Source organism: Gopherus evgoodei, chromosome 8, assembly GCF_007399415.2.
Source record: "Gopherus evgoodei ecotype Sinaloan lineage chromosome 8, rGopEvg1_v1.p, whole genome shotgun sequence".
Taxonomy (NCBI): Eukaryota; Metazoa; Chordata; order Testudines; family Testudinidae; genus Gopherus; species Gopherus evgoodei.
The window spans coordinates 1,303,064-1,320,156 of NC_044329.1; the positions used below are offsets into that span (position 1 = coordinate 1,303,064).

A 17,093-nucleotide genomic window follows, 5' to 3' on the forward strand; every position below is an offset into this window, starting at 1 on the left:
CCAGCCCGTGCCAGGCTCTCCCTTGGCTCCCCAGGTTCAGCCAGACGCTGCAGCAGCTGGTGAAGCAGCTGGCCCCCGAGTGCGACGTCACCTTGGTTCAGGCAGAGGGCAGCAGCAAGGGGATTGGCATGGTGACTGCTGTGGCATCTAGGCTGGCAGCCCAGCGCCTCCAGGTGAATCAAACCCTGGCACTGCTTCAGCTCTCGCCTGCTGCCCTGGGCACGGTGCAGGCCTTGCTGAGACGGGAGATGGAGCTGGGGCTGAAGAAGGAGACGAACGCCATGTCCTCTGTCCGCATGCTGCCCACCTACATCTGTGCCACGCCTGACGGCTCGGGTGAGGGGCCGGCGGGCTGGGGATCTGCGGGGGGGGGCGGGTTGTGGGGGGGTCATTCCTGCCTTGGTGCTCCCCCCCGCCGCTGCCTCCCAGAGCTTCATCCCAGCTTGGGGGTCCCTGCGGGGAGATGGGGACACCTGGGCCTGGTGAGCCTGTGGCCTCCCTCCGCGGGCGCGGGAAGGGCTGGGGTTGAAGGGCGGAGCTCATGGGGTGGGGCCCTGCAGGGCTAGGCATAGGGCGGGGGGTGCCCAGAGCAGGCCCTGGTGCCATGGCCCTGCCAGTGCCTGCCTGACTCTGGCCCCCCCCATGCCCTTTGCAGAGAGAGGCGACTTCTTGGCACTGGACCTGGGCGGGACCAACTTCCGGGTGCTCCTGGTGAAGGTGGGCAGCCGGGAGCAGGGCGGCGTGCAGATCATCAGCGAGGTGTACTCCATCCCGCCGCACGTGGCCCAGGGCCCCGGCAGCCAGGTACCGCGGGCAAGAGAGTCCTGGGGGTGCGGGTGCCAGCTGGGGGGCTTCCCTGCCACTCCGGAGGGGCTGGAAATGCTGCCCCTGCTGCTGGGTGGGCTGGGGCTGCCTGGGATGGGCACCATCTCTCACTTCCCAGCCCCTATGCAGGGCCTGGCTTGGGGCTGTGCCCCCAACGCCCGGTGCCCCCAGGTGGGTGCCAGTGCCCTGGGCGGGCTGCAGCCCCACTGACCCTCCCCCAATCTCTGCAGCTCTTTGATCACATTGTTGAGTGCATCGCAGACTTCCAGACCAAGCAGGGCATGATGGGCCAGACGCTGCCGCTTGGCTTCACCTTCTCCTTCCCCTGCCAGCAGACCAGCCTGGACCAGGTGAGGGGCCGGGGCATCCGGCGCTGCGCTGGCTGAGGGGATGTTACGCAAACACCCTGCCCGGGCGGGTCAGCCACTGCCCTGAGCTTCCCCCTTGGGGCGCTAGGCAGGGGAAACATTCGGGCTGCGGCCACAGGCAGAGGCTGGGACATGCCAGGGGGAGGCTGGGGGGCCGTGCCCCAGGCGGAGGCTGGGACGTGCCAGGGGGAGGCTGGGGGGCCGTGCCCCAGGCGGAGGCTAGGACGTGCCAGGGGAAGGCTGGGGGGCTGTGCCGCAGGAGGAGGCTGGGACGTGCTGGGGGAGGCTGGGGGGGCATGGCTGTGGTCCCAGGTGGAGGCTGGGACGTCCCAGGGGGAGGTTGGGGGGGCCGTGCCCCAGGAGGAGGCTGGGACGTGCCAGGGGGAGGCTGGGTAGGGCATGGCTGTGGCCCAGGAGGAGGCTGGGATGTTCCAGGGGGAGGCTGGGGGCCATGCCCCAGGCGGAGGCTAGGATGTGCCAGGGGGAGGCTGGGGGGGCCGTGCCCCAGGAGGAGGCTGGGACGTGCCAGGGGGAGGCTGGGGGGGCCGTGCCCCAGGAGGAGGCTGGGACGTGCCAGGGGGAGGCTAGAGGGGAGCACAGCTGTGGCCCAGGAGGAGGCTGGGATGTGCCAGGGGGAGGTTGGGGGGGGCACGGCTGTCTCACAGGAGGAGGCTGGGACGTACCGGGGGAGGCTAGAAGGGAGCACAGCTCTGCCCCAGGAGGAGGCTGTGACGTGCCGGGGGAGGCTGGGGGGCCGTGGCCAGGACAGGCAGCGCTTCCGTCCCTGCCCACAGCTGGGGCCTGTCTTCCCAGCGCTGTTGGTGCTCAGCAGCCTGGCTGGTGCCCAGAGCCCGTTGATGCTAATGCCAGGGGGCTGGGTGGGTGCCCGCAGGCTGGTGCTATGATGCCACAGGTGCTACTAGCCAGGTTGCTGCTAAGTGGACTGTTCTGTAGCTTGTTGACTCTGAATCCTAACGACTGGTCCCCAGGGCATCCTGCTGAGCTGGACCAAAGGATTCAACGCCTCGGGCTGCGTGGGGCAGGATGTGGTGAAGCTGCTCCGGGAGGCTGTGAAGCGCAAAAATGTACGACACGGGGGCCTGGGCAGGAGGGGTGGGGGGCGGTGCAGGGCGTTGTACTGGGCAGGTGGGCTGAGGCATCGTGGTGCTAGGCCAGGCATCATGCTGGGTGCATCGGGCCAGGCGGGGCGTTAGGCTTCCAGGTGGGGGTGTTGTGCCCCGCCAGGCATCGCGCCAGGAGCATCGGGCAGGCAGTTCGGTGCTGGGGGGCTCAGGGCTGTGTGATGCTGTCTCAGCCTGATGGTGCCCCGGTGATGCCCAAGCACAGGATGCTGGCGTGTCGGGGGCAGGGCCGGAGCCCTGTGGCCCTCGCCTGTATCAGCTGGGGGGCAGGTGGGCGCCCGGCCTGGCTGAGTCTGGCAGCTCCCTCCAGGAAGACGCAGAGGGAGGGGCCGTTTCCCAGGAGAAGGGGGGGCAGTGTGCCAGTGCTGTTGCTCTGGCGACAGGGAATTGTGTTGCCTAGTAACAGGTCTCATTCTTTCTAGCACTTTGCGCTGGATGTGGTTGCCATAGTGAATGACACCGTGGGAACCATGATGTCGTGTGGCTACCATGACCCCAACTGTGAGGTCGGCCTCATTGTGGGTAAGTGGCAGACCCCCCCCCGTGCCCAGCGGGCAGGGGCACCCCCAGCCCCAGGGCAAGGCACTGCCCAGCTTGGGGGTGCAAGAGCCAGAACAGCGTTCAACCCTCTAAGCCTGGCCCCCACCCCCTGTAGCACATGGCCTGTGCCCCCCCCCCCGCAGTGCTGCCCCCTTGGCATTGCCCAGCTCCAGGGGCTGGTGCAGCAGGGGAGGGGGCGACGCCGCTCCAGCCTGGCTGACACCCCCTCCCTCCCTCCCGCCCAGGCACGGGCACCAACGCCTGCTACATGGAGCAGCTGCGGAACGTGGGCACCCTGGCAGGGGAGGAGGGGCGGATGTGCATCAACATGGAGTGGGGGGCGTTTGGCGATAACGGCTGCCTGGACGCCTTCTTCACCCCCTTCGACAGACAGGTGGACGAGGCCTCGCTGAACCCCGGCAGGCAGAGGTGGGGCACTGGGGGCAGAGGAAATAAACAGGGGCTGTGCTGGGGGGGGGGGAGCAATGGCCACGCCACACCAGGCAGGGGGCCATACCGGGCCTGAGTAGTGGCTGCACCAGGGCAGGCCTGGCCAGGGGTAGTCCTGGGGTGGGGAAGGGGCTGGCCAGGGGCCGTCCTGGGTCAGCGCAGGAGTCGTCCTGGGGCCGCGCAGGGTTGGCCAGGGGCTGTCCTGGGGCAGGCCTGGGCAGGGGGCTGTCCTGGGGTGGGGAAGGGGCTGGGCAGGGGCCGTCCTGGGGCCGCGCAGGGTTGGCCAGGGGCTGTCCTGGGGCAGGCCTGGGCAGGGGGCTGTCCTGGGGCAGGGCAGGCCTGGCTAGGGGTCATCCTGGAGCAGGGCAAAGCAGGCTTGGGCAGGGGGTTGTACTGGGGTGGGGAAGGGGCTGGGCAGGGGCCGTCCTGGGGCTGGGCAGGGTTGGCCAGGGGCTGTACTGGGGCAGGCCTGGGCAGGGGGCTGTCGTGGGGCAGGGCAGGCCTGGGCAAGGGGCTGTCCTGGGGTGGGGAAGGGGCTGGGCAGGGGCCGTCCTGGGGCAGGGCAGGGGGCTGTGCTGACAGCCCGCCGGTCTCTCCTACCGGGGCAGGTTTGAGAAGCTCATCAGTGGCATGTATCTGGGCGAGATCGTCCGGCGGATCCTGCTGGAGCTCACGGACAAGGGGTGCCTGTTCCGAGGCCGCCTGTCCCCCAAGCTCCAGACCCCGGACATCTTCCAGACTAAGTTCCTGTCGTCCATCGAGAGGTGAGTGCGGGCTGGGCGCAGGAGGGTGAAGGGGGCAGGCGCTGTCGGTGCTGATGGCTCCTGGGATGCCAGCTGCCAGGCAGGGCAAAGGACTCCAGCCATTGCCGCTGAGGTGCTCCTGCGGGGGGGAGGGGGCAGGGGCGAGGGCCTGGGCCGCACTGATGGTGCCCGTGTCCCCACAGTGATGGCCTGGCCCTGCGGCAGGTGTGTGCCATCCTGGAGGAGCTGGGGCTGCACGTCAGCTGCGAGGACAGCGTGCTGGTGCGGGAGGTGTGCCAGGTGGTGGCCCGGCGCGCGGCCCAGCTCTGCGGGGCAGCCGTGGCTGCTGTGGTGGAGAAGATCCGGGAGAACCGGAGCCTGGAGCAGCTGGCGGTGACGGTGGGCGTGGATGGGACGCTCTACAAGCTGCACCCTCAGTGAGTGGGGGCGGGAGGGGCGGCTGGGCCCTGCTGGCATGTGGGGGAGTACGCAGAGGAGGGGCTTGGGGCTCCCCGGGGCTGTGCCAGCAGATGGGTGCAGAGGAGCTGCTTGCCCCTGCGTGGGGGCGGGCAGGGATGAGTTGCAGCAGGTGCAGCCGAGGGCAAGGACACTGGGTTTGCCTGTGGGTGAGCAAGGGAGAGCGGCAATGCCTGGCTGCAGGGCCCGGCGGGCAGTGAAGGGGGGCTGGTTGTAGTGCCCGGTGGGCAGGGCCGGTGCAACCATTTAGGCGAACTAGGCGGTTGCCTAGGGCACCAAAAAGCACCCCCCAATATTTTTTTAAATGGTTGAGCAGCCGCTGCTGCTGGGACAGAGAGGGAATCTGAGCTGCCCGCGGCAGCCGGCAGCCCAGGGTGTCCCCTGGGTCAGGGCGCCTCCGCGGCAGCCTGCAGTCCAGGGGGTTCCCCGGGACAGCGTGCCGCCGCGGCAGCCTGCAGTCCAGGGGGTCCCCCGGGTCAATGCGCCGCCGTGGCAGCCTGCAGTCCAGGGGGTCCCCCGGGTCAATGCGCCGCCGTGGCAGCCTGCAGTCCAGGGGGTCCCCCGGGTCAGCACGCCGTTGCCGGCAGCCCAGGGGTTTCCCCGGGTCAGGGCGCCTCCGCAGCAGCCGGCAGCCCAGGAGGTTCCCCGGGTCAGGGAGCCGTTGCCGGCAGCCCAGGGTTTCCTCTGGGTCAGCGCGCCGTTGCCGGCAGCCCAGGGGGTTCCCTTGGTCAGCGCGCCATTGCCGGCAGCCCAGGGGTTTCCCCGGGTCAGGGCGCCTCCGTGGCAGCCGGCAGCCCAGGGGGTTCCCCGGGTCAGGGCGCCGTTGCCGGCAGCCCAGGGTTTCCTCTGGGTCAGCGTGCCGTTGCCGGCAGCGCAGGGTGTTCCGTTGGTCAGCATGCCGTTGCCGGCAGCCCAGGGGGTTCCCCTGGTCAGCGCGCCAGAAGGGCCGCCCAGAGAGGGGGACAAGAGGGGCAATTTGCCCCAGGCCCCGCAGGGGCCCCCACGAGAGTTTTTTTGAGGCCCCTGGAGCGGGGTCCTTCACTCGCTCCAGGAGCCCCGGAAAACACTCGTGGGGCCCGGGCTCCTGGAGCTTCTTCTGCTCCTGGTCCTCGCTGGTGGGGGGTCCTTCCGCTCTGGGGTGGAAGGACCCCCCGCCGGTGAATTACCGCTGAAGCAGGACCCACTGCCGACATGCAGCCTAGTCTTTGGCAGTAATTCAGTGGCAGGGGGCCCTTCCACTCTGGGACCAGTCGCTGAAGTGCTCCGGAGACCCGCGGTGGGGGCCCTCCACCACAGAATTACTGCTGAAGACCCGGCTGCACTTCAGCAGCTGGTCCCGCTTCGACGGCAATTCGGCGGTGGGGGGGCCCCGTGGCGGGTCTCCGGGGCACTTCAGCGGCGGGTCCCGGAGCGGAAGGGCCCCCCGCCGCCGAATTACCGCCAAAGCGGGGGCCCCCTGCCGCCGAAGACCCCAGGCCCCTGAAATCCTCTGGGCTGCCCTGGCGCCCCCGTTGGCAACCCAGGGAGGTCCCCTGGGTCAGCACAGCTGCTGCCGGCAGCCGCCAGCCCAGGGGTTCCACTGCGCAGTCCTGCTTGGAGAGGACACGGAGCAGAGGTGAGCTGGGGTGAGGAGGTACCGCAGGGGTCCTCAGGCCAAGGGTGGGGAGCTGCCACGGGGACGGGCGGCACACTTCAGGGCGGCGGGGGGGCGGGCAGCTGCTGCAGGGTTGGGGGGGGCGCAAGGTTGCACCGGCTCTGCCGGTGGGCAGTGAAGGGGGTCGGTTGCAGGGCCTGGCAGGCAGTGAATGGGGGGGCAGGTTGCAGGGCCCATCCGGCAGTGAAGGGGGGGGGCAGGTTGTAATCCCCGGCGGGCAGTGAAGGGGGTCGGTTGCAGGGCCTGGCAGGCAGTGAAGTGGGAGCCGGTTGCAGTCCCTGGCGGGCAAAGGGGGCTGGTTGCAGGGCCTGGCGGGCAGAGTTGCAGGGCACTTGGCCTCACTCTCCCCTTCTCTGCAGCTTCGCGCAGCAGGTGCAGGAGACGGTGCGGCAGCTGGCCCCACGCTGCAGCGTCACCTTCCTGCAGTCGGAGGACGGCTCAGGGAAAGGCGCCGCACTCATCGCAGCTGTTGCCTGTCGTGTTGCTCGCCACCAACGGGCCTGAGCCTGCCCTGGAGTCCTGCAGCAAGGGGAGAGCAGCTGGGTGCAGCCCTACCCCGCCCATGGGGGTTGCGCCGGGCAGCTGGGACATGGACTCAGCCTGGGCCCTATGCCAAAGCCCCTGTGAGACGGGCTCTCCCCTGCCCTGTGCCAGGGCATCATTCCATCTGACCTGGCAGTCGGGGGGGTGAAGCATAAACTAGCCTTTTGCACAACTCAGCGGTGCAGTGTCTTTTGCTGCCAGCGCCGGACACTGGAGGGCCCCATGTGGGGAGGAGCAGGGGTGCCCTGCCAGCCTTTTGCACCCCACGAGGCCCCAGGGAAGTCCCTGGCGACCTGGGAACCGTCTCCCGTCTGCAGCCAGTGCTGCCCTTCCCCCAGGGGCATTGCCCCCAGGCGGCCGGGTGAGTAGGGACTGGAACACTCCCCATGGGGCAGCTTGTGCTGCTCCCCCCCCAGCCCCGTGTCTGGTGACAGTGCGACCCCCAGCTAGCAATATAGATCCAATTTATTTACATGGTGCCCGCTAGCCCCCTCCCGCGATGCCTGCTATGTACATAAGGCCAAGTGTAAATACGCAAATGCACTTGAATACAGAATTAAAAAACGGTCTTTACACAACATGGGACAGGGCCTGGCACCGCCCGGCCCCACACGTTACAGCACGCACGACGCACAATGCCCACTGCACACACAGCGCCCAGATGGGCTGGGCTGGAGCCAGGCAGCCCATCCCAGCACCCCCCAGAGCCCTCTGCTCACAGCCCCCGCCCTGGCCTGTTCTTTGGCTCCAAGACACCCCCAAGGGGGGACTGGCCCACAGCTCCTTGGCATGCGGGGGGTCAGGTGAGTCCTAGCAAGGGGCACAGCCCCCCGCACTCAGTCAGTGCCAGCACTGGGGAGCCCGTGCCCACCCAGCCAGCTCCCTGCCCCCTGTGCAGGCAGCATGGGCAGGAGCCCAGCACAGGCCCCCCGGGGACAGAGCTGGCACCTCTGGGGCAGTGGCACCCACGCTGCTGCCCCCTCCGCAGGGCCCCGCCCCGCCCTGCGCTGGCCCCTCAGCACTCGGCCTCCGAGACGGCGAAGAGGGCACTGTCCTGTTTGCCCACCTCGGCCACGGCAGTGGCCAGCTGCGCCAGGTTCCCGCTGGGGAAGTGTCGCGCCTCCCACAGGTTCAGGATCATGGCCGTCGGGCTGGCCTTCGAGGCGAAGAAGCTGAGATGGCTGCAGAGGAGAGGAGAGGAGTTAGCCGGGAGCTCCACCCCTGCCCCTGCCCGGGGCACCCTCTGCCCTCACGGGCTGGTCGGCCAAGGGGGGCTGCACGAGAGGCCTGGCACTGGGATCACTCCCTGCCCCCAGTGCCCTGGTGAGGGGACGCTCCCCGGCCCCGGGCTCGCTCCCTGCCCCCAATGCCCCGCCCCGGGATCATTCCCTGCCCCCAGGATCACTCCCTGCCCCCAGTGCCCTGGTGAGGGGACGCGCCCGCCCCTGGGATCGCTCCCTGCCCCCAGTGCCCCGCCCCCGGGCTCGCTCCCTGCCCCCAGTGCCCCACCCCTGGGATCATTCCCTGCCCCCAGGATCACTCCCTGCCCCCAGTGCCCTGGTGTGGGGACGCTCCCCGCCCCCGAGATCGCTCCCTGCCCCCAGTGCCCCGCCCCCAGGATCACTCCCTGCCCCCAGTGCCCCGCCCTTGGGATCGCTCCAGCCCCCAGGATCGCTCTCTGCCTCCAGGATCACTCCCTGTCCCCAGTGCCCTGCCCCCGGGATCGCTCCCTGCCCCTGGGATCACTCCCTACCCTCAGTGCCCTGGTGAGGGGACGATCCCCGCCCCCGGGATCGCTCCCTGCCCCCAGTGCCCCGCCCACAGGATCAGTCCCTGCCCCCAATGCCCCGCCCCGGGGATCACGCCCTGCCCTCAGTGCCCTGGTGAGGGGACGCTCCCCGCCCCTGGGATCGCTCCCAGCCCCCAGGATCACTCCCTGCCCCCAATGCCCCGCCCCGGGGATCACTCCCTGCCCTCAGTGCCCTGGTGAGGGGACGCTCCCCGCCCCTGGGATCGCTCCCAGCCCCCAGGATCGCTCTCTGCTTCCAGGATCACTCCCTGCCCCCAGTGCCCCGCCCCCGGGATCGCTCCCTGCCCCTAGTGCCCTGCCCCTGGGATCACTCCCTGCCCCCAGAGCCCTAGTGAGGGGACGCTCCCCGCCCCCGGGATCGCTCCCTGCCCCCAGGATCGCTCTCTGCCCTCAGTGCCCTGGCGAGGGGACGCTCCCTGCCCCCAGTGCCCCGCCCACAGGATCACTCCCTGCCCCCAATGCCCCGCCCCAGGGATCACTCCCTGCCCTCAGTGCCCTGGTGAGGGGACGCTCCCCGCCCCCGGGATCGCTCCCAGCCCCCAGGATCGCTCTCTGCCTCCAGGATCACTCCCTGCCCCCAGTGCCCCGCCCCCGGGATCGCTCCCTTCCCCTAGTGCCCTGCCCCTGGGATCACTCCCTGCCCCCAGTGCCCCGCCGCCGGGATCGCTCCCTGCCCCTAGTGCCCTACCCCTGGGATCACTCCCTGCCCCCAGTGCCCTAGTGAGGAGACGCTCCCCGCCCCTGGGATCGCTCCCTGCCCCCAGTGCCCCGCCCCCGGGATCGCTCCCTGCCCCCAGGATCGCTCTCTGCCCTCAGTGCCCTGGCGAAGGGACGCTCCCTGCCCCCAGTGCCCTGGCAAGGGGACGCTCCCTGCCTCTGGTACCCTGGCAGGGAGATGCTCCTTGCCCCCAGTGCCCTGTGCTGGGGACGTTCCCTGCCCCCAGGGTCGCTCCCTGCCCCCAGTGCCCTGGTGGGGAGACACTCCCTGCCCCCGTACCTGTCCAGGTGGAGTTTCTGGGCCAGTGTTCTCCAATCAGCCCCGCGGGCGCAGGGCGTGTCCAGGCTGCCGATGATCTTCTGGCGGATGAGGAAGGGGATCTTGAAGGCACTGGGGCCCACCAGGGCTGGGCAGCTGGCCTCGCTCTCGGGCACCGGCCAGTCCGAGAAGCTCGTGTCCTAGGAGTCCAGCAGGGAGCAGGTGTGACGTTAGCAGTGTGGGCTAATCTCATTGGAAGGTGACAGGGCCAGAAAGAGTTAATTACCTCCCAGCCAGACCTGCCCAGGGCCCAGCTTTAGAGACTGGTTAGGAAGGTCTGTAACCGCATTGTTAGAGAGAAGGGGAGGTGTCTGCTCAGGGCTTGGGATGGCAGCCAAGGGAGGACAGGTGGATGCAGCTTGGCTAGTGCCAGAGCTTTGATTCAAAGATCAAAAGGGAATATTAACATCTAGGAAGACACTTGAAGGAAATAGTATTATTGTCTCTGTGAAGGTTGTGGTAACCTGTATCTGAACTGTTTAATGGATAAATTACCCTGTGCTAATTGCCAGGATGTTTGGGAGAAGGAGAGTTAAGCCTACTGTTTTCTCAGGCCAAAAGGCTGCTGGAAATGTATAAAAACCCTGGGACGTGATCCTGCTTCATCTCAGATCTGCTTTGGGTTTCAAGAGGGGGAAACCTTAAGCTACAAGGATTGAGATCCCCAGTCACTGACTGGAGCCACCTTGAAATGGACATTGGCCGGCAGGCAGCCCCCCACCCTCCCAGGGCTCCTGTTCCTCGGGCAGGTGGCTCCGGGGCCTGGCGCCTGCCCGCAGTCAGCCTCACTCACCGGTCCCAGCCTGCTCACCTTGGCAATGTTGAAGTTGATGTTGAAGCTCTGCCCGTCGCCCTCCACCTGCCAGACCCAGATCTTGCAGGCCAGCTGGCAGGTGCTGGGGCTGAGACGCTCCAGCGTGAAGGTGCAGTGCAGGTAGGGCTGCAGCCCGCTCCACAGGTGGTAGAAGGGGATCTCCTGCAGCAGAGGGAAGCCGAGGGTCACTCCCGCCTGCCCTGGGGCTGCTGCAGGGCTCTTGGGCTTCAGGAGCGAGGCAGGAATCCCTCTGGCCTCCTCGGGAAGCACCAGGGACGGTCCCCACCCCGGCCAAGAGCAGGGGCCCAGGGCAGCAGGAGCTTGGGGCAGGATGGGGGGCAGGGAAGAGTGGGGCGTCCCTGCCAGCCCCTGGGGTTCAGTGCCTGCTCCACTGTGTCGCTGCTGCAGGGCTCACCCATCCTGCTGTGGGCAGGGCTGGGCTGGCCCTGGAGCCCCGGCTGGGGCAGGGGGGGCGCAGCAGGCATGGCTTGCTCTCCTACCTGGTAGCTGGCGAGGAGTTTGCTCTTCCACAGCGAGCTGGGCATGTCGTGGATGGAGAGACGCAGGTTGTGGTAACTGTCCTTGAAGTGCAGGACGCGGGGAGCTCCGATCAGCTGCCCCCCCAGCTGCTTCTCCAGCTGCATCACCTCCTGCCGTGAGATGGGCGCTCAGCCAGGGACCGAGCCCCAGCTCCGGCCAGTCCCTGCTCAGCCCAGGTCCTGGATCCCCTCGCCCCTCACTGACCCCCTGCCTTAGGGGGCCCCAGCCTGTCCCTGGGCAGCCCTGGCCTCAGTGAGAGCAGTGGGCTGAGCAAGGCAGCTCTGGGAGCCTCGTGACATGGGGGGGGCCCATTGCCTTTCTCTGCAGGGTTCAGCTCAGCCCTGCCAGGTCAGGGAGCATCTGGGCAATGACCAGCACGGCCCTGCTGCCGTAATGGTGCCAGGAAGGGAGGGGAGACAGGCACTGGGTCACATGGGAGCTAGGAGAGAGGTCCTGGAGCGCACGTCTAGGCTGCTAGGTAGGGGATTGAAGCCCAGGTCCTCCCTGGCAGCTGTTCTCTGAAATGCTTCCAGTTCCACGCACAGGGCCAGGGAGACTGGCAGAACTGCAGGGTCTCAATGTGTGGATGAGATGATGGTGACGGGAGAAGGGGTTTAGGTTTATTGGGAAAGGAGGAACCTATATAGGAAGGTTGGGCTCCACCGAAACCAAACTGGTACCAGATTGCTGGTGTGTAATGCTAAAAGGTGGTAGAGGAGTTTTGAAACTAAGGGCTGAGGGAAAGGTGTCACGGAGTCACTGGGCGATGCTCTGGAACTGCTCCCCACAAAGCCAGTCAGGACTTTGGGGAGCCTCCTCTCCCTTGGAGCAGACTTGTTCAGGGCAAGAAGCTCACACAGCTTCACCTCCTGGGTCTCTCCTTGGAGCATTCAGCATCCTCTGCCCCTCCGTGCGCTTCCCACAGCGAGTCCACCCAGTGGGGTCCTGGGGAAGCCACAGGGTTCTGCACCCCACTTTGCAGTCAGACGTGACTCTCAGCCAGCCAGTAAAACAGAGGTTTATTCGATGACAGGAACAGGGTCTAAAACAGAGCTTGTAGATACAGCGAACCGGACCCCTCGGCCGGGTCCATTCTGGGGGGCAGTGAGCCAGACCCCCACGTCTGCACTTCACTCCTCGTCCCCAGCCAGCTCCAGACTCTCAAAATCCCCTCCAGCCCCTCCTCTCTGCTCAGCCCCTTTCCTGGGTCAGGAGGTCACCTGATCCCTTTGTCTCCAACACCTTCAGCTGGCACCTTTGCAGAGGGGGGTCCAGGCCATCAGTTGCTAGGAGACAGAGCGTCAGGCATTTAGGTGCACTGGCCCTTTGCTCTGCAGCAATCACACACCCTTATCCCACCACCTAGATACTTAAGAACTGAATAGGGGACACTGAGGCACCAACACAGCATTCAGAGAAAACATTAAGAACGTTCCCAGTTCGCCACAAAAGGCAACAGGTGCAGAAGAGCACATGGTTCGGACGGAGACATCCCTTGGGGGAGGATCTCTTAATGGAGATTCTCCATATCCTAGTAAAGGGGAGAGGATCGAAGCTGATAAAGTGTAGGTAGGAACTGAGGAGAAACAGTCCAATGAAGGGTCTCAGAGTGGTAGCCGTGTTAGTCTGTATCAGCAGTTACCTCACATGAAGGCAGCCAACTACATATTGACAAATATAGAAATGCTAGAAGTGTAAATACTAAGATGGGGAACTCGAGTGCTTGGTATTAAATGAGGATATTGATGTAGTCGGCATCACAGAAACTCGGTGGAATGATGATAATCAATGGGGCGTGGTGACACCAGGGTACGAACTGTATAGGAATGACGGAGCAGGTCGCACTGGTGGGGGACGTGACACTGTATGTGAAAGAAAGCGTAGAGTCAAATATAGTACAAATCTTCAATGAATCAAACCGTACCATCGAGTCTCTCGGGATAGAAATTCCGTGCTTGAATAATAAGCGTATAGCAGCAGGGCTATGCTCCTGCCCACCTGACCAGGGTGGTGAGGATGACTGTGAAATGCCCTGGGAGAGTAGAGAGGCTACAAAGACAGAAAATAATAGTGGGGGATTTTGACTATCCCTGTATTCACTGCGCACACGTCACCTCAGGATGGGATGCAGAGAGAACATTTCCACACACGATTAATGACTGGAACCCACAAGAGAAGAGGCAGTTCTTGATTTAGTTTAAGTAGAGCACAGGATCTGGTCCAAGAGGTGACTAGAGCTGAACTGCTCGGTAATAGCGACCACAATGTAATAACATTCAACAGCCAGGGGCTGGGGATACCAAAGAAACCCACCTGTGATGGAGTAGGGACTGTCTGTGTGGGGGATGGGAGAGCCAGGGAGGACTTTAGGTGAGGGACTAGGATCTAAGCCTGTAACCTGAGCCAGGTAGGGGGGGGGGTTAGCACCTTGGTCCCGGAAGCTGGACAAAGGAATCAGCCGGCTGGAGGAGGGGCAGTTCAGTTTCGGTTTTGGGCTGGGTGAGGGGAATTCAGGGGATCCTATGCTGGACCCAAGCACCCTGAAACTCCAGAAGGACTCGATTGGTGGGTCCTGGTTTGGCCTCCAGGCTCTGCTGTAACCTGTGTTCCTGTTTTCCAATAAACCTTCTGTTTTACTGGCTGGCTGAGAGTCACTGTGGGTCCCAGGAAGAGGGGTGCAGGACTGGACTCCCCACACTCCGTGACAACTGGTGGCAGAGGTGGGATATACTGCACCCCATGGACGGCACTTCCTGTAGTAAGTGACTGGGGAGCAGTAAAACGAAGGGGTGATTAACCCCTGGGAGTGTGTGCCCAGTGAGAAGGACTTTGCAGTAACAGGGTCCCCCGGGGCATTGCAGCGAGCGGTCCCAGGGGCGGAGGAGTCTGCAGCTCGACCCTGGCAGAGAGGTGGTGACCTCACGAAGGGCTGGTGCACTAGGGGTCCCCCTGGAAACCTTGGGGAGCGGTGAGCACCCCGGCCTGTGAGTGGCCAGCAGGAAGATGTATGCCAAGCGGCGCAAGTGTGACCTGCTGGAGCTGTGCAAGCAGAGGGGGCTGCGCCCGGGGAGACGCACCAAGGACCAGCTGATTGCCCAGCTGGAGCAGGGAGATCGCATGAATGAACGGAGCCCTGTCTCTGAGGGAAGCAGCCGGGCAGATGCAGCGCAGGCACCAGTGTCTGTCCCCGCTGGGAGTGGTCAGCCGGCGGACGAGGGCTTCCCGAGACCCCCCCTTCCTATGCCGAGGGGATGGGTGGGGAGGAGCCCAGTGAATGCTGAGGGCACCGTGACAACCCCCCCCCCCGGCCACCAGGGGATCCTCCCGGTGACGCTCGGCATCCATGGAGTGCAAGCGGCTTGGCATGGGAGAGAGAGCTAAACTGAGAGAGCTGGAGGATCGTGAGAGACAGAGAGAACATGACCGAGAGAGACAGAGGGAACATGACTGGGAGGAGAAAGAGAGACAGAGAGAACATGAGGAGAGACAAAGACAGCGGGAACTGGAGGAGAAAAAGAGACAGAGGGAACATGACCGGGAGGAGAAAGAGAGACAGCGTCATCATGAGCTGGAACTGGCGAGGCAGAGGGGCAGCGGGCCCCCAGCTGCGGTGAGCGAGGGGGGGCCCAGGACAGCGTGGAGCTTTGAGAAGTGCATCCTGGCCCAGCGTAAGGAGGGGCAGGACATGGATGACTTCCTGGATGCCTTTGAGACGGCCTGCGAGCTGCACCAGGTAGCTCCGGCAGACAGGCTCCGGGTTCTCACCCTCTTACTGGACCCCAAGGCCGTGGCATTGTACCGCCAGCTGGGAGAGGAGGAGAAAGGGAACTACGAACTATTCAAGCAGGCCCTGCTGCGCGAGTTTGGGCTGACTCCTGAGATGTACCGGGAGAGGTTCCGAAGTCAGGATAAAACCCCTGAGGTCTCATATCTGCAACTGGCCATCTGCATGGAGGGATACGCCAGCAAGTGGGCAGATGGGGCCCAGACGAAGGGGGACCTGGTTAAACTGCTGGTACTGGAGCAACTGTATGAGCGGTGCCCATCCGACCTGAGGCTGTGGTTGAGGGACCAAAAGCCAGAGAACCCGCGACATGCAGGGCGGTTGGCCGATGAGTTTGTGAAGAGCCAGTTGGGGGGTGGCAGGGAGGAGTTTCAAAGGAACTGGCCCACCGCGATGCAGAGAGAGAGTCATCCTCGGACCTCCCAAAGGGGGAATAGGGAGAACCCCCTCCCACGGGGAACGCCCAGCATCAGGGACAACCGACCAGTTCGACGGGACCAACAGGACATGAGCTGCTATCAGTGTGGCCAGAGGGGCCACATACGGTCCCAATGCCCCAGACTGAGGACAGACTGAGCAGACCGACCCCACACTGGGTTAACTTGGTAGAGACCCAGCTGGATGAGGGGCAGCATTCGCAGGAAAGGGGGGCCGGCCGCGTACCACCTGTGAAGGAGGGAGGAGGGCCCCAGGTCAACTCGTCTGGGGGGCTGGATGCTCCAGGCTCCGAGTTTTTGGTTTACAGGGTGGGTGCGGGGCTGCCCCTCCGGAAAGAATGCATTGTTTCCCTGGAGGTAGATGGGAGGAAGGTCACTGGGTACTGGGACACGGGCGCAGAGGTGACCCCGGGCCGGCCTGAGGTTGTGGCCTCAGATCGGATGGTGCCCGACACCTACCTGACCCTGATGGGTGTGGGCGGGACCGCATTCAAGGTGCCCGTGGTGAGGATACACCTGAAGTGGGGGGCCAAGGAGGGCCCCAAGGACGTGGGGGTACACCCATATTTGCCCATGGAAGTGTTAATGGGGGGGGGAACCTGGAGGTCTGGCCAAGTAATGCCCAGGGTGCCCTGGTCGTGACCCATAGTCAGAGTCAGTGAAGGGCACTGTGCCCTGACCATGGGGAAGGGGCTCTGCCCGAGATACAGGACCCTAACCTGGTGGGGAGGGTACGCCCAGGGACATGGCTCAGAGAGGCTGTGGCCTCAGACCCAGCCAGCGAGAGGGAGCAGGTCCCCATCCCTGTCCTAGCTGCTGAGTTCCAGGCCGAGTTGCGGAGGCCAAGGGACCCGGCTGACCTCAGTGCGGTACAGACCATGAGGAGAGGTTGCAAGGAGAGGTTCCTGTGGGAGAAGGGGTTCCTGTACCGAGAATGGGCTCCCCCAGGGGAAGTAGAGTCATGGGGGATCAGGAGGCAGCTGGTGGTTCCCCAGAAGTTTCGTCACAAGCTGCTGTACCTGGCCCATGACATCCCTCTCGCAGGGCACCAGGGAATCCGGCGCACCAGGCAGAGGCTGCTACAGAACTTTTACTGGCCTGGGGTCTTTACCTAGGTCCGACAGTACTGCCAATCCTGTGACCCTGCCAGAGGGTGGGGAAGGCCCGGGACAAGGGGAAAGCGGCTTTGAGGCCGTTACCCATCATAGAAGAACCTTTCCAGAAGGTGGCCATGGACATAGTGGGACCCCTCAGCAAGACGACCCGGTCAGGGAAGAAATACATCCTGGTGGTGGTGGATTTTGCCACTCGCTACCCCAACGCGGTGGCCTTGTCCTCTATCGAAGTGGACACTGTGGCAGATGCGCTGCTGACCATTTTCAGCCGGGTGGGGTTCCCCAAGGAAGTCTTAAAGGACCAGGGGTCCAACTTCATGTCGACCCTGCTCCGGTGCTTGTGGGAGAAATGTGGGGTCCGGCACAACTGGGCCTCAGCATATCACCCCCCAGTCCAACGGGCTGGTGGAAAGGTTAAACAGGACACTAAAGATGATGCTAAAAACATTTATGAACCAGCACCCGCAGCATTGGGACAAGTACTTACCTCACCTGCTGTTCGTGTACAGGGAGGTACCCCAGGAATCTACCGGGTTTTCACCTTTCGAACTGTTGTATGGAAGGTGGGTAAGGGGGCCCCTAGACTTGATGAGGGACGAATGGGAGGGGAAGGCCACTCCCGATGGAGAGTCAGTGGTGGAGTATGTCCTGACCTTCTGGGAAAGACTTGCCAAGCTCATGGGCCTGGCCAGGGAGAATCTGGCCAGAGCCCAGAGGAAGCAGAAGGTCTGGTGTGACCGCATGGCACAGGCCCACGCCTTCGCCACCGGGGATCAAGTGATGGTTCTCATCCCTGTGAGGAAAAACAAACTCCA

At 64.8% G+C, this 17,093-nt stretch overlaps 2 protein-coding genes across 4 annotated transcripts in view; one reads left to right on the top strand and one right to left on the bottom strand.

Annotated features, from left to right (window-relative positions):
- HK3 (hexokinase 3) overlaps positions 1-6,899 on the top strand; it is a 28,507-nt gene extending 21,608 nt beyond the window's left edge. Inside the window, exons 11-19 of one of the 2 annotated variants that reach the window (XM_030573707.1) lie at positions 35-336; positions 656-804; positions 1,056-1,175; positions 2,183-2,278; positions 2,758-2,857; positions 3,121-3,304; positions 3,934-4,089; positions 4,272-4,505; positions 6,559-6,899. In XM_030573707.1, the coding sequence (XP_030429567.1) occupies positions 35-336; positions 656-804; positions 1,056-1,175; positions 2,183-2,278; positions 2,758-2,857; positions 3,121-3,304; positions 3,934-4,089; positions 4,272-4,505; positions 6,559-6,703 (1,486 nt within the window). In that variant the 3' untranslated portion in view covers positions 6,704-6,899. The remainder of the gene's footprint in view (positions 1-34; positions 337-655; positions 805-1,055; positions 1,176-2,182; positions 2,279-2,757; positions 2,858-3,120; positions 3,305-3,933; positions 4,090-4,271; positions 4,506-6,558) is intronic. The other variant, XM_030573708.1, reaches the window with a different exon arrangement.
- Positions 6,900-7,001: 102 nt separating this feature from the next.
- The window catches only part of UNC5A (unc-5 netrin receptor A), a 35,296-nt gene continuing 25,204 nt past the window's right edge, over positions 7,002-17,093 (bottom strand). For both annotated transcript variants that reach the window (XM_030573712.1, XM_030573711.1), the window contains 4 exons: positions 10,903-11,052; positions 10,400-10,564; positions 9,550-9,728; positions 7,002-7,923 (listed from right to left, as the gene is read on the bottom strand). In XM_030573712.1, coding sequence (XP_030429572.1) covers positions 7,758-7,923; positions 9,550-9,728; positions 10,400-10,564; positions 10,903-11,052 — 660 coding nt within the window. In that variant the 3' untranslated portion in view covers positions 7,002-7,757. The remainder of the gene's footprint in view (positions 7,924-9,549; positions 9,729-10,399; positions 10,565-10,902; positions 11,053-17,093) is intronic.